Source organism: Onychomys torridus, chromosome 23, assembly GCF_903995425.1.
Source record: "Onychomys torridus chromosome 23, mOncTor1.1, whole genome shotgun sequence".
In the NCBI taxonomy this organism is placed as follows: Eukaryota; Metazoa; Chordata; class Mammalia; order Rodentia; family Cricetidae; genus Onychomys; species Onychomys torridus.
This window is the reverse complement of record NC_050465.1, coordinates 6,419,323-6,434,459: the sequence shown is the minus strand read 5'-3', so window position 1 is coordinate 6,434,459 and position 15,137 is coordinate 6,419,323. Positions and strand designations below refer to the sequence as shown.

At 45.2% G+C, this 15,137-nt stretch overlaps 1 protein-coding gene across 1 annotated transcript in view; it reads left to right on the top strand.

The window, feature by feature from the left end:
- The window catches only part of Col6a3 (collagen type VI alpha 3 chain), a 78,638-nt gene extending 64,039 nt beyond the window's left edge, over positions 1 to 14,599 (top strand). Inside the window, exons 35-42 of the mRNA XM_036173825.1 lie at positions 90 to 186; positions 722 to 1,420; positions 2,601 to 2,703; positions 3,876 to 4,543; positions 6,178 to 6,441; positions 6,990 to 7,088; positions 12,971 to 13,135; positions 13,901 to 14,599. Of these exons, the coding sequence (XP_036029718.1) occupies positions 90 to 186; positions 722 to 1,420; positions 2,601 to 2,703; positions 3,876 to 4,543; positions 6,178 to 6,441; positions 6,990 to 7,088; positions 12,971 to 13,135; positions 13,901 to 13,914 (2,109 nt within the window). The 3' untranslated portion in view covers positions 13,915 to 14,599. The remainder of the gene's footprint in view (positions 1 to 89; positions 187 to 721; positions 1,421 to 2,600; positions 2,704 to 3,875; positions 4,544 to 6,177; positions 6,442 to 6,989; positions 7,089 to 12,970; positions 13,136 to 13,900) is intronic.
- Positions 14,600 to 15,137: the final 538 nt, after the last annotated feature.

Below are 15,137 nucleotides of genomic sequence, written 5' to 3'. Positions count from 1 at the left end.
TCATTGGTTTTGTCATGTTACCACTCCCTGTTTGCATAATGACTCCATATGTGTGTGTCCATGCCAACATCTCCCCTTGTCTAAACTAGATCAATAATACAGCAGTGGGACATGCCCTGGTTCTGCCTGCAAGGGGGGACCTCAAAGACTTCCTGAAGAATGTCCTCACCTGCCATGTTTGCTTGGGTAAGCTGTTCATCTGGGCCTCGGATCTGACCAGTCACAGCCACTAAAGTTATGACTACAGAGGGACATTTGAATGGAGAGTGATGGTGTTGAGCTTAGTTCAACTAAGACTCAAGGCTCATTGTATTTACTAATGTAAAGGCCACACAAGGAGGTTCTCATCTTGGAATCTAGAGCCTACATGTTTGGCTCAAAAGTATTTTTAGAAGATATTTCTTTAAGGAATAGCAAGTGACAGGAGTATTTCAGTCGCATGGAGCACTACAAAGACTTTAGGTCACTGACAAGTTTTATCTAGTGAAATGAGGGACAGAAGCTGAGATCTGGCCACAATTAGGGCAGTGAGGCAGTCTTAGTATGTAGCCAAGGCTGCCCCAACCTGGTGATTCTCCTCCCAAGTGCCAGGATTATAGATGTGCACCATCCTTTGTAGCAAAGTTTCTATCTCACGTGACGATAGTAGTCACCTGACTCCCGGAAGGTGGGGATGCTGCGGGGACCATAAGATAATAGGCCACCATGTTTATTTTTCTAGACATTTGCAATATTGACCCATCCTGTGGATTTGGCAGCTGGAGGCCTTCCTTCAGGGACCGGAGGGCCGCAGGCAGCGATGTCGACATAGACCTGGCTTTCATCTTGGATAGCTCAGAGGCTACCACTCTGTTCCAGTTCAATGAGATGAAGAAGTACATAGGCTATGTGGTCAGGCAGCTGGACCTGAGTCCAGACCCCAAAGCCTCCCAGCACTTTGCCAGAGTGGCTGTTGTGCAGCAGGCAACCTATGAGTCTGTGGACAATGCCAGTGTGCCCCCCGTGAAGGTGGAATTCTCACTGACAGACTATGGTGCCAAGGAAAAGCTGCTGGACTTCCTTAGCAGGAGGATGACCCAGCTGCAGGGAACCATGGCCCTGGGCAATGCCATTGAGTACACCATAGAGAATGTCTTTGAAAGTGCACCAAACCCACGGGACCTCAAAATTGTGGTGCTGATGCTGACTGGTGACATGCAGAGGCAGCAGCTGGAGGAGGCCCAGAGAGCCATCCTGCAGGCTAAGTGCAAGGGTTACTTCTTCGTGGTTCTGGGCATTGGCAGGAAGGTAAACGTCAAGGAGGTGTACAGCTTTGCTAGTGAGCCCAATGATGTCTTCTTCAAACTTGTGGACAAATCAACTGAGCTCAATGAGGAGCCTCTGATGCGCTTTGGGAGGCTGCTCCCATCCTTTGTCAGCAGTAAGTATGCTACACATAGTATGTCCTGGCCCATGCTCTGGTCACAAGGCTGGAAGAGTCATAGAACACAAAAATATACACATCTATGTGCTGATGTGACCTTGTCCATTCATTCAACAAATATATATTAATATAATATAAATATATATATATATATATATATATTCATTCAACCCTCTCTCTCTCTCTCTCTCTCTCTCTCTCTCTCTCTCTCTCTCTCTCTCTCTCTGTGTGTGTGTGTGTGTGTGTGTGTGTGTGACTACCCTGTGCCTTGAGTTAGGAGGCACACATAGGCACCACCCTTTGTCTCCTTTGCTCACTTATCCTGCCCATTTGACTGGTACTTTCTATCCATGAGGCATTGATGGTGTTCCAAAAAGTTCACAATTAGGGTTGCAAATGGACTAAATACACATTGACTACACATGACATAGCATGCTAGTGTGCCATAAGGAAGTCTACCCTGTTAGGAGGATTGAGGGAAGCTTCTAGAAGGGGTTGCATTGGTTTGGGATTTGCTGCCCAACCCATGCTAGCTTCTGGGTGGGACATACCCTCCCTCTCCTTCCCTCCTTCGTTATCTCAGTGGCTGCTATGCATTTATCTTCAAAACTAATTTCCAATAGTTCCCACTTTTGGACACTGGGTCATTTGTTTCTAGTCCTGTGATCTCTGGAGACTGCATCCTCCATAGGGACAACCAGTTTGTTGTATTTGCCAGGGCCTGGCATGGTTCACAGTGGAACCAGCACAGGCCACATATCAAACAAATGAGGGTGGTCTGTGAAATATAGGAAAACATGTCCATGCTGAATATTCATCATTGAGGAGAAAGTCGAGGTCCAGGAACAACATCCTACTCATGTTCTGAAGGCCTATGCCACAGAACATTCATGGGGAAAGGGTGAAGCAAAGACAAGCCTCAGCTCTACCCAGGGGTAAATACGAGTGTACCCAACAAAGCGTCCACAGGACACTAGCAGAACTGCCTCGTCATTTGATGTTCATGTCTGGAACCTGTTATACTTTCTACTTAAAGTTACATTCTGTTCTGGTCCACTTTCTCACACTGAAGACATACTATCGTTAACTGAATCAAGTATTTGTGTAACCAACTCATTGACACACTAATTTTAATTTCTATGATTCACATGAATTTGGTTTTTTTTTCCTCCTCTAGGTGAAAATGCATTTTACCTGCCTCCAGATATCAGGAAACAATGTGATTGGTTCCAAGGGGACCAACCAGTGAAGAATGGTGTGAAATTTGGTCACAAACATGTGTAAGTAATTATAATTGTTGTACCAAATATAGTGAGAGAGTAGCTGTAGAGGTTCTCCAACCAATCCAAAGCTTTGTGGATGGAGACACTGAAATACAGAAAATATGATTTTAAGTAATGTAAGTTCTTAAGCATTCTTTTGTATTGATTAGCTTCTGCTGCATAACAAAGTATCCAGGACTTAGAGATTTAAAACAAAAATAATTTGCCATCCTGTGGGTTAGAAATTTCTCATTGGATTCAACTGGGTGGTTTTTCTTTCTTTCTTTTTCTACTGGCTTCCTTCATGTTGATGATCACATGTTTCTCAGCTATGGACAGGCTGGTCTAGCCTGTACTTAGATGGGAAGGCTCATCTCTGCTCTTCATGACCTCTCTTCTTCCAGTGGCCTAGTCTGGGCTTGTTCACACACTGACCACGAGGGTTTTCATGAGAAAAAGGATTAAGTATAAGGTCTCTTGAGATGGAAGCTAGTCCTAGCACACGGTTACTTTAAACCATATCTTATGGGTCAAAATATGCCCAAGGGCTAGCCTAGATTTAAGTGTGGTGAGTGTGAACTGAGTTGAGGATCTGCTACATCGCATCACACAGTTCTTCCCCTCTTCTCCCCCCGCCCCCCCACTTCCCCTCTTCCTTTCTTTTTGACTTTTTAAGACATGGCCATCCTGTGTAGGCTGTAATGGCCTGGGCATTTGTAGTCCAGGCTGACCTCAAACTCACAGCAATCCTCCTGTCTCATCTTTCTGGTGTTCTAGGATTACAAGTGTGAGCTACCTCACCTAATGAGTAGACACTTTATAGTGCCATTGAATAGTACTGATTTTGACATACATGACTCAATTAATTGTTAAATTAAATTAGAACATTGTTCAACATTTCTTCTCTTCCCTTTTATTTTTCACCTTTTCTTATCAATTGATTTTCAATATCAGATTTATTTATAATATGTAATCATTTTGAATGATTCCATTTTAACTGCTGTTCAACATTTTCTTAGTGGTAGATTCTAAAAGTAAGAAATGTAGTATATGCAATATTATATAAGATCTACAGAAACCTGCATGTTGCTAAAACCACACATTTCCTGTAGATTGTAGGGTTATGATTCTCTGTTTCATATAACATGCGGAAGTATGGGTACAGGTAATGCTTGATTTGTTTTTAACAGAAACACTCCACATAGTGTTAATTCAAGTCATACGCCCAGAGTCGTGACCACAATGAAGCCAGCAACAACAACCAAACCAACAGCAATTGTAAATCTGCCACCTGCTAAACCAGCCCCAGCTAGGCCAGCCCCTGCTCAGCTAGTCCCTGTTAAATCAGCCCCTGCTAAACCAGCAGCCCCTGCTAAGACAGCCCCTGCTAAACCAGCAGCCCCTGCTAAACCACCCCCTCCTCAGCCAGCAGCCCCTGCTAAACCACCCCCTCCTCAGCCAGCAGCCCCTGCTAAGCTAACCCCTCCTCAGCAAGCAGACTCTGCTAAGGCACCCCCTGCTAAACCAGTAGCTCCTGCTAAGCCAGCCCCTGCTCAACTAATGCATACTCAGCCAGCCCCAGCGCAGCCAGCCCCAGTGCAGCCAGCCCCAGCGCAGCCAGGCCTTGCTAAACCAGCCGCTGTGAAGCCAGTCTCTGCCAACAAGCACGCGGCAGCCAAACCCGTGGCCCCGAACACAGCCACAGTCAGACCAGCCGTAGCGGCAAAGTCAGCAGCAGTGAAGCCTGCGGCAGCGAGACCCCTTGCTGCTGGTTCAAGGATAGGTGCTATGAAGCCAGAGACCCCCAGGCCACAGACCAAAGCAGCTGCCACTAAGCCAGCCACTACTAAGCCCATGGGTAAGAAAACCTGCTCAGAGAACCATCTTTTGTGCATGAATTTACCCCTCCAATGACGTGGCCCTGGAAGCCTGTTTACGGAGTAGACTGCTGATCTGAGGTTGGCGTAGCTAGATGATAGACTTTGGAAGATGCTAGCCATTGCATAGGGTTGGCCATATACCCCTTTTGCAGATTTTCTCTGTATCATAAAGCAGATTTTCCTCTTACAATCTCTGTTGCAAAAAGAAGCATCTTTGATGACCTTCAAAAGCTATGCTTATCTGTGGGTATAAAGATGAGTATTTAGAATGCAGCTAGGAATCACACTGGCTTAGGGACATAGCAGTAGTAGATTCTTCTCTGGGTCCCATGGCCTCACCACCCATTGGTAATTGGCCAGGAATCCATCCAACTCTTTGACATTGCCGTGAAATGCTGTCATCTACAAAGTTCAAGCTTGAGAACTATGTAATTGAGTTACACAAGAAACGTTTTGTAATGTTTTAAGTAAGTTTATGATTTTTGTGTTGGGCCACATCCATAGCTATCCTTGGTCGCATGTGGGATGTGGGCCATGAGTCGGACTCTCCTGACTTGGAGTGGGAGAGAAGGAAAAGCCTGCTGCTGTCACTCTGTTGGGCAGCAAGGTGGCCATCTTTCCTTCCTTCCTTCCTTCCTTCCTTCCTTCCTTCCTTCCTTCCTTCCTTCCTTCCCTCCCTCCCTCCTTCCTTCTCTCTCTCCCTTCCTTCTCTCTCTCTTCTTCTCTCTTTCTCTCTCTCCCTCCCCCTCCCCCTTCCCTTCTTTCTTTCTCTTTTTCTTTCTGGAACCAAACTTGCTCCCCTTATAATGTGACTTGGAACAATCTAAGCTGGAGCTGATATAGCCGCTTCGTTCCTTCCCAAAGGATGTGGCCACAGAAGGGGGTCCCACACTGACTTCTGTGGCAGGTTTGGGGGTTAGTTCAGTCAAGTGAGAAATTACACCTCAGACACTCAGTTGTTCCTCAGAGGCTGACCAGCGTGCTTGTTCTGACCCAAGAAAAGCACATTCCCGATATCGTTAGTGAGGGATGGGTGAGTTATGAGACCCAGGGAGTATTATTGTTACCTGTCTTTCAAAGTGGTTGTAGGAAGATTCTACAGAATGTCATACGCTATAAAAGAAGACAAGTCTAGGACATACATGCTCTCGAAAAAGTAGAAACTGTCTTCATTTTAAGAGCAGAGGGAGAGCAGAGACATCTTGACAACCAGTTCTTGTCATAGCCTAAAATGTTATGACTTTCCATGTCTGAAATCCAAGGGTTGGTTTTGTACTGCACACCCAACTTCCTGCTAGCATGCTGGAACTTACATTTCAAAGTATCATCTTAAGTGATTTTTGACAGGAAGATGAAAGTAGTTATTTATGCACCTTGTTGATGAATGAGGGAGGGCTCTGTTACTGTGCGGATACATGCCATGTAGGCTGATGGAGGAAATGACTGATGAACGGGACATTAGTTCCCTTTCTTGGCAAGCTTTGGGACAGCTGTCTAGTGACAACTTCCAGACCTCTTCTGAAGCTCCCGTGTGTGTGTGTGTGTGTGTGTGTGTGTGTGTGTGCCCCAGTCATGAGGAGTTTTACTTTTTAACTCTGCTCTGGTCTTCCAGCGAAAGTGTCCCGAGAAGTCCAGGTCTCTGAAGTCACGGAGAACAGTGCCAGACTCCACTGGGAGCGGCCTGAGCCCTCTGGTTCCTATTTTTATGACCTCGCTGTAACCTCAGCCCATGACCAGTCGTTGGTTCTAAGACAAAACCTCACTGCCACTGACCGTGTCATCGGTGGCCTGCTGCCTGGACAGATGTACCACGTGGTTGTGGTCTGCTACCTGCAGTCCCAGGTCAGAGGCGTCTACCAAGGAAGTTTCAATACAAGTAAGTGTGTGGCTGATTTGAGAGCGCTTGGTTCTTGATTTCTACATAGCATACCAAACAGCATGTAAAACAATGGTGTACCGAATCTATTCTGAGCACTGGCCCAATTAAAAAGTAAAAGCTCTCCATCCTGGGTACGTAGGTTGTACCCTGCAAATCTAAAACACAGCAACAGCACGGAAGATGGAGTTCCCTGTGCAGTATGCCCTCATCCTTGCTTCCCGGCATGGCTCAGAGGGTGGAGTCATTCTTAAGGAAGGCATTCCCACCAGTAGCCTCAGGTTTGGGAGTCCAAAGACCCACCCAACTCCAGGGCACCATTCTTGTGGGTCAGGGGCTCCCTCTTCCCTGCTTGCCAACAGGTGCATTACACATGTATATTGCAGCATCTGTAGTGAGCACAGACTTCTCCAGTGTTTCAAAAGCACCCCACCACCTAAGAGATTAACCCAGGAAGGGAAGTGTGTATCTGTGGCTTATCATTCACCAGTCCTTTTTGTCTCCCAACAACTACTAGTTGCTTGCATTTTTTTTTTTTTTTCTTATAGAGAAAACTCAGGCTCCACCTCTTCAGCCAGCACGACCAGCATCAAGTTCAACCATCAATCTAATGGTGAACACAGAACCATTGTTTCTTACTAAAACAGGTGAGTCATGGCAATAGGAGGCCCACTTATGGATCTCAGAAAACATTCTCTCAGGAATTGCAAATCCTTTGAAATTGAGATCACCTGCCTGAGACTGATTCACTCAACATCCACGGGGTAAATTCCAAAAGGGCTCTCAGCTGCTGAGTTTCAGCTCATTCTGCATATTGTCCGTTTCAGATGCAGAGACGCTAGGTTTGTTCCCACACTGCTAGAGGAAGCTGGGTGGAGTTGCTTCTGAGCCTGTGGGCAGCACGCATGTCCATTAGTCACTTCCTCTCTGTCTGGTGTTGAGACGAGGGCTGACTTGTGGTCTGTGGTGCTGCAAAGAATAGGGTTTCATTGACGCATTGCATTATCTGTAAGAAACTGCTTAGGAAACACAAGACAATCGGATTAGACCCCACAGAACACGAGGATTCAGACGTGCTCCCAGTTCCCAAAACACCACATTTTGGCTTGGTCTTCTATACTTGGTCTCTTGGGTACCTGAGCACAAGAGTGTGTATGTTAGCAACAGGTATGTGACAGGCATGACTTATGTCCTTGGAATATGAGTCTGAGAACCTGTAACCCCTGTATTGCTTTTCTGTCATTGCGATAAGACGCCATGACCAAGGCAACTTATGGAAGAAAGAATGTATCTGGGGCTTATAGTTACAGAGGGTTAAGGGTCTATTCATGATGGGGGGCCGAGGTAGAAGGCTGCAGGCAGATGGAGTAGCGAAGAGCCCATCTCTTCATCCACAGGCAGGAGGCTGAGAACTCACTGGGGATGCTGGGAGGCTTTTAAAGCCTCAAAGCCTGGCTGTGCCACACCTCCTCCAACAAGACCACACCTCCTAATCTTTCTCAAACAGTTCTACCAACTGGGGACTGTCTTAGGTAGGATTACTGTTGCTGTGATGAAACACCATGACCAAAAAGCAGCTCAGGGAGGAGAGGGTTTATTTGTTTTACACTTCCAGATACTGTTCATCATCAAAGGAAGTCAGGACAGGAATTGAAACAGGACAAGAACCTAGAGGCAGGAATGGATGCAGAGGCCATGGAGGGGAGCTGCTTACTGGCTTGCTTCTATGGCTTGCTCAGCCTGCTTTCTTATGGAACCCAGGACCACCAGCCCAGGGACGACACCACCCACCACACCCCATCAATCACTAAGAAAATGTCCTACAGGTTTGCCCACAACCTGCTCGTATGGAGACATTTTCTTAATTGGGGTTCCCTCCTCTCAGGCGGCTTCCACCTGTGTCAAATCGTCATTAATCTAGCCAGCACAGGAACCACATGTTCGAACACATCAGCCAGTGGGAGCTGTTCTCATTCCAGCCCCCACCCCGTTTAGCAGAAGGGAGGCTTGGCTCATGAGCTTTGAGGAAGCGACTGCTGCAGCAGTCAGCACATTTGACTTCAGATGGGCCAGCCGAAGACGCCAGTGCTAACAGAACTCAAAATCCCGAGAGGATTTAGGTCTGGTGCTGTTTCAAAGTCCTTCAAGTGCAAGCTTCTGCTTAGCCTGGAGAAGGTGTGATACTTTCTAGCCAGTCAGGAGGAACAGAGTGTCTCTCACCATGCGCTCCGCGCCCCCCCCCCCCCCCCCCCCGCCCCCAGGAATCATTGTCCATAAGAAGAATTTGTAGCTGCCTTTGTGCTAGACTGAAGAGCACCACAATCTTTTAATATGCAAACCATGGTATGGTGTTCAATGCCTCTAGCCTTTCCAGGGAAAAGAGTGGCTGAAAACTAGGGAATTTTCTCAATAGAAATTTGTGGAAACGAGGCAGGAATCCATACAGGTTGTGCCAATTAAACTGCTGAGAGATTGTATAAAAAGCCTTGAAGAAGTTTCATGCTATGATGTCGTCAACTCAAACTGGAGAACTGAAGTAGGTTGGTGCAGTGAAAGTTGGTTGGGGGAGGGGGAGGAGGAGGAGGAGGAGGAGGAGGAGGAGGAGGAGGAGGAGAGAATGAACGTGAGTTTCCATACCCTTGACACTGCTGGTCAGCAGTTTCTGCTGCCCACACCAAAGACTGCAGACAGACTATTGTCTATGGCCTGGCTCAGAGTCTATTCCGGTATATTCTTCAGCTGCCCTGGTAAGGGGGTCCCAACAAGAGGACTGACCTCATAAAGAAGCCACATTTCTGTGGCTGGGGTTTCCCAGATTTTCCTTCAAGATACTGGTCACAGGGCCATTGAGATGGCTCAGTGAGTACACCTCTTGCAGTGTAAGCCCTGACACGACCTTTGACCCCCTAGAACCCATATAAATGTGGAAGGAGAGAATCTACTCCACATTTTCCTTTGACTCCCATCCTCCTGCCATGACACACCCCTCTCTCCTATCATGCACACACACACACACACACACACACACACACACACACACGCGCACACACACACACACTAATAAGAAATAAAGTTTAGGGGGGAAAAAGATCTGCCGAAGAAGACCCAGAATGCACTTCAAGTGCACAGGAAACTGTATTACCCACAATGCACTTCCAAGGTGCAGGAAACTGTTTTATTCAACTCCCTCTTATTAGCTTTTGCCTCTTTGGGTGTGGAAAAGAGAAAAAATTTCTAGCAAATTCTTGTTTCATTGGGAGAAGATGGCTTGGAGGAACTCCTAGATAGCAAGATTCAGGGATGGTTTTGTTTCCTTTATGTGTATCTCAGAAGGATGAAACTGGATAAACAGTGTTTAGTTAGTGTAAACAAGATAATCCTTAAACACGAATCTGGGTCAGGCTGTTCTGTGTTTCAGAGTAGACTTGCTGCATTCAAATTTAGGGAAGCATTTTCCACTCAGATGTGGACCACTATGTGATAAAGAAGCGATGTTGGCTTTGTTTTTTAATGGAGCCCACGTCCCTGTCAAGGCTACAGAGCATTTGTTGCAGGTGAATCTAAACTCTGTCTCCATCATGCTGGTGGGTATGAAGCACCTAGCCTGAGGGTGGAGGTGAGCATCCATGTCTGCTTGACATAGCCTCACAAGGGGAGGGGAGTCTGGCTCCATGCCCTCCATCTAAAGCCTGTCCCTTTGGTAGAGGACTATGCCTCTGTAAGACCTTGCCTGAGGAGGAAGGCTGATTCTGCTGATAGACCCACGGTGCCATCCATTACTTGGCTTTTCAAGATTCTAGACTTTGAAATATCACATTTGAAATACTTAAAGTTTGTAATTGTTTTAAAACCAAGCAAAACAACCCTCCCTTTAATCCCCCACTCCACCTTTTGGTTTCTTCAGCTCTGAAATATCCCAGTGCAGCCACTTTAAAGTAGTATGGCAGGGGCTGTTAAGGGCACTTAGCAACCATTGAACAAATCCTTCAGTTTTTAGCTCACTTGGGAAAGCATGGAGAGGTTGAGTGCACAGTTGCTGACAGCCACAGGCTGATTACTGCAAGGGCCTTGCCCTGGCCATGAATTTTGGTTTTAGAACTTTGTAAGTGTCTATTTTTTTTTCTCCTCTCCTTTTTGCCTGGCAAAGCCTTCAGGTGAATACTTCCTATGCATCTTCCAGTTAAAGTGGAAGTTTCTAAACAAAGCAAGTCTAACTAAGAGCATTGGTTCCTTTTCACTGCTACCCAATGAACTAAAAATCAACAGTTTGACCGTGTTTGTGGGAGAGAAGTGCCAATGGCAAAGTTAGCCAACAGAACTCATTGTACGTTTGGTATCCATTGTCGCTTATCCTGAAATGACCAGAGGAGCTATGACTGGGTCCATTACACAAATGAATGGTTGTCCCATGCTCGCCAAAATTTTATTGTTGCATTGATTCTAAGATACACATTTTTTTTTTCACATAGTATCACTTCTGACACCAAAATATGACTTACAGTTGGTACATGCTGTGTTTTGTTTTTTGGTAGTGTTTTGTGTTGGTAGGCTAGAAAGGAAATTTAATATGGCAATACATCATTTGGTTAGCCACATGCCACTATGGATTTATTATATCTATTTATCTATCTATCTATATCCTCAACCATCTATTTATCCATCCGTCTATCTGTCTATCTATCTGTCTATCTATCTATCTATCTATCTATCTATCTATCTATCTATCTATCTATCTATCTACCTGTCTATATCCTCAACCATCTATTTATCCATCTGTCTATCTGTCTATCTATCTATCTATCTATCTATCTATCTATCTATCTATCTATCTACCTATCTATCTATCCATCCATCCATCTATCTTCTATCTACTACTGATTGGCACAAGATGATGCAATGGGGGAAATTTATGTCAATAACCATTTAAAGGGCTAAACCTTGCAAGTTGAAACAAATGGTACAAATGCTTGCTTTCCTTGGCTGTGCTCAAGGCTGTTGATCTCCTGTGAGATGGTGGCTTACTTGCTTGCAGTGTTTGACTTACAAACAGTGAAAGGAAGGACCCAAAACTTAGTCACAATCATCCTGAAAACCAAAGTGAAAACCATTAAGCCCCGATTGTAGACAGGGGGTTCTGACTTCAGAAACCTATGCCTGCCTTGTAGATTTGGCAGAATCTTATATCAACACATCGACACTGCTGGTACCCAAGGTGATCAAATTCGTGTTCTTAAAACCATGGAACTGCCAAGGAACACATTTCCAGTTGTATTTGGAATACTCCTGACTAAGATTTCTTGCTTTTGCTCAAGGAAGCCCTAACCAGAGCAATCACATTCTGGTTTGCACAGTGTTAAATGGTGGTGGCACTTTGTGGGGAGAGCTGTGTGTCAGGCTGGTAGTGGCTTGCACAAATATGCACATTATCTGCTCCAGGGCTTTTGTTGAAAGAAGGCTTAGCCTTCCAGACTTTTAGATTAAAGCAATTTGAACACACACACACACATCATTCCCAACAAACTCCAGAGTTTGCCAGAAAATTCTGTAAACAGAGGCCTCACTATTCTTGAACTGTAAACTTACGTCCGTAGGCATCTAGGGGACCTGGCCTTCCTTTGCAGCTGGGCTGCAAAACATGAAATTCCTTAACTAGAGAAAAAAAAAATCCTGTTCCCACACAGTCTTGCCTTGGAGTATTTCTGCTGTGGTGAGGAGTTTCATTTCTGAGTTAGTTTTGTGTCAGGGACTGGGAAGACACTTGACTACCCATGTGTGTGTGTATATATATACACATACCCACCTATTTTAAAGAATGTCTATTGAGGGCCCGGAGAGGAGGTCCAGTGCAGTGGTTTGAAGTGGTTGCTGCTCTTGCAGAAGTCTAGAATTCAGTTCCCAACATCCATGTCAGCCTATGACCCCAGTTCCAGGGGATCTGATGTAGCGTGCGCAGGCACACACACACACACACCCACACACACACACACACACACACACACACACACACACCCCACACACACACACAAATAATAAAATAAAAATTAAAAAAATACACCCACTTACATTCTACCAAAAATTTCAATTTACTTTCTTTGTGAAATGTACAGCCTTACTTTTGAAGTACATTGTAACAGAATTTAATGGCATTTTACCAACGAGTAGAAAAACCTGTGGTCTGAAAATTCAGTTTCTTCTCTGGACCCTAAAGATAGAAAGAACTGGAAAGCAAATGGCTTGGAGAGTGAAATGGGGTGGGAGAAGGAGTTAGTCATTTTATTTTGTTGTTCAGTGATGGCTCATATTTGAGATTCTTGGTGTGATTTTATTTATTCTTTGTAAACCTGAGAGGGATCCTTATGTCAGTCAGCACAACAGTGAGGAAACGGGCGTGGCTAGGCTGAGAGCTTCCTGTCATGAACCCCTCTCTGCTGTAGCACTGAGACCAGCCCACAGGCTCCGATATGGGCTCCGGAGCCTGAGCTGTTGGCACAGTCCGACTTGATGCTCCTTTCTCTTCTTGATATTACAGATATTTGTAAGCTGACCAAAGACGGTGGGACTTGTGACCAGTTTAAGTTACTATGGTACTACGACCTGAATGAGAGAGGATGCAAGAGATTCTGGTACGGAGGTTGTGGGGGCAATGAGAACAGATTCAAGTCACAGGAAGAATGTGAAAAGATGTGCAGTCCCGGTAAGCGGTCATTCCTTGAGTTTATTTTTCTCTTAGTAGAGATCCGGGTTAATAACCGCACCACTGGGAAATATTTGAATTACAATGATTCTAGAAAAACTGAATAAAGTTAAATTGTATCCTCAGATAAGATGTTCCAGTCAAACACTAAAAAGAGATACAATTTTTAATTTTACACACACACACACACACACACACACACACACACACACACACACACAAAATTTGTTATCAGAATGACTGATTTGTTTCCTGAAAGTATAAGTGTATCTTTGACAGTTAGGAAACATAGAGACAAGTATATCAGAAGCATTACCACATCCTTGTCTCTTTAGAAATGTCCACTGTACATGATTGTTAGAACAGAACAATGATCAATAACAAAACTAATGATAAACATTCACGTATTCACTTTAAACTAATTTTGCTTCCCATAAATAATAATATTGACACTGGGGCTATCTAGTCTCTGCATCATAGTGGGGAGTTCAGTAAGTAATGGTACAGGGCCTGGGTCAGGGTGGGGAGAGAGCCAGTGTACCAAGTGGAGGTTAGGCTGGGGCTCTGTAAGGGCAGGGACCGATTTCTGACTGCCCAAACCTGAAGTCACAAAGGTCACAGGAACCAGTGAGGAAGGGGTAGAGACTGGAGGCTGTGGGGTCGTGCTGTGGTAAATAGTGTCTTTTATGTCTAGTGACCTCTCCTCTTTATCTTTTCTCTCTGTCTTCTCTCCCTCCCTCCATACTCAATGCTTACCACACCCAGATTTATCAGCCTGACCAGAACCTAAGCATGGCCTTCGGGCAACACGTACCTCTGGGAGAAGAAGGAGGCGGCCATTTCCAACTCGTTTTTTTAAAAAGAGAAGCTCTGGATAAATGCCCCAGCATGGTGCCTTTTCATGCTTTGATTGACACTCAACCTCGGGAGGAAAGCCTCTGCATGTGACCTGTCAATATGGTGCTAAACGTGTCTGTGGACCCTGCTCTCTGTCTCCAGGCAGTTCTACCGTATACTTGGACCATTGTGTAATAGCTAGCCACTGCTGGTGTTTATGTGAACATTCCTCTAAATTCAAATTCCCGCTGGAGTTTCATTCTAAGCCTGTTCCAGGCATATGCGATGTCTGGAACATGGCCTCAACGTCACAGCTGCTCTGTACATTCCTGCTTGGTTCATCCCCCTGTAGCTGCATGGCTTAGATGGAGAAACAGGAGTCTAATGTTTTCATGGCCCTGAGTTCCTGGATTAGACTTTAAATAATTTTCTTCTTCTAAATTCTCTGAAAAATGATCTAATTGGAAGAAATCAGACCCCCCCTTCATCTGTGTGCACTGCTGGGACAAATGCCTCCATTAAAGAATTCAAAGAAAGTTGTAATAGAGAATATTTTCGGCATTCCTCTAATGTGGGTTGTTTCTTTTATTGTTGTTGTCTTGGAGTTTGGAGGTGGGATTTAATGTTTAAAATTTTAGGAAATTTATACAAAGAATCTTTTTAATAAAGTATATTGAATGTGTCATGGGTTTTGTGGTCTTGGTTCTCTTGTTTCTATGGTGCTCATGGTCAAGATTTCCCCCAAGGCCAAGGACTTGGCTCAGGCCCAGCCTGTGGTTTTACTGGCAGAGACAGAAAACCCTATGGAAACAGGAGGCCAGTGGAGTTGGGGTACCCTTTTGTGGAATATCCAGGTGCACAGTGTTTATTACAGCCAGGAAGACATACCAGAGATTTGTATGTGTGCGTGAAATTTGGAGACAAGGTTTCTCTGTGTAGCCCTGACTGTCTTGGAACTCATTCTGCAGAACAGGCTGGCCTCAAACTCGCAGAGATCTTCCTGCCTCTGCCTCCTGAGTGCTGGGATTAAAGGTGCATGCCAGCCCCACTCGGCCTGTACTCTTGCTGGGTTGCCCTGGACTCTTTTAGACTCAAGAGAGGACTGATGCTCATGCTGTCCTCTAACTTTTGGTTGATGCCAGAACCTCAGCTTCTAACCTCTCTA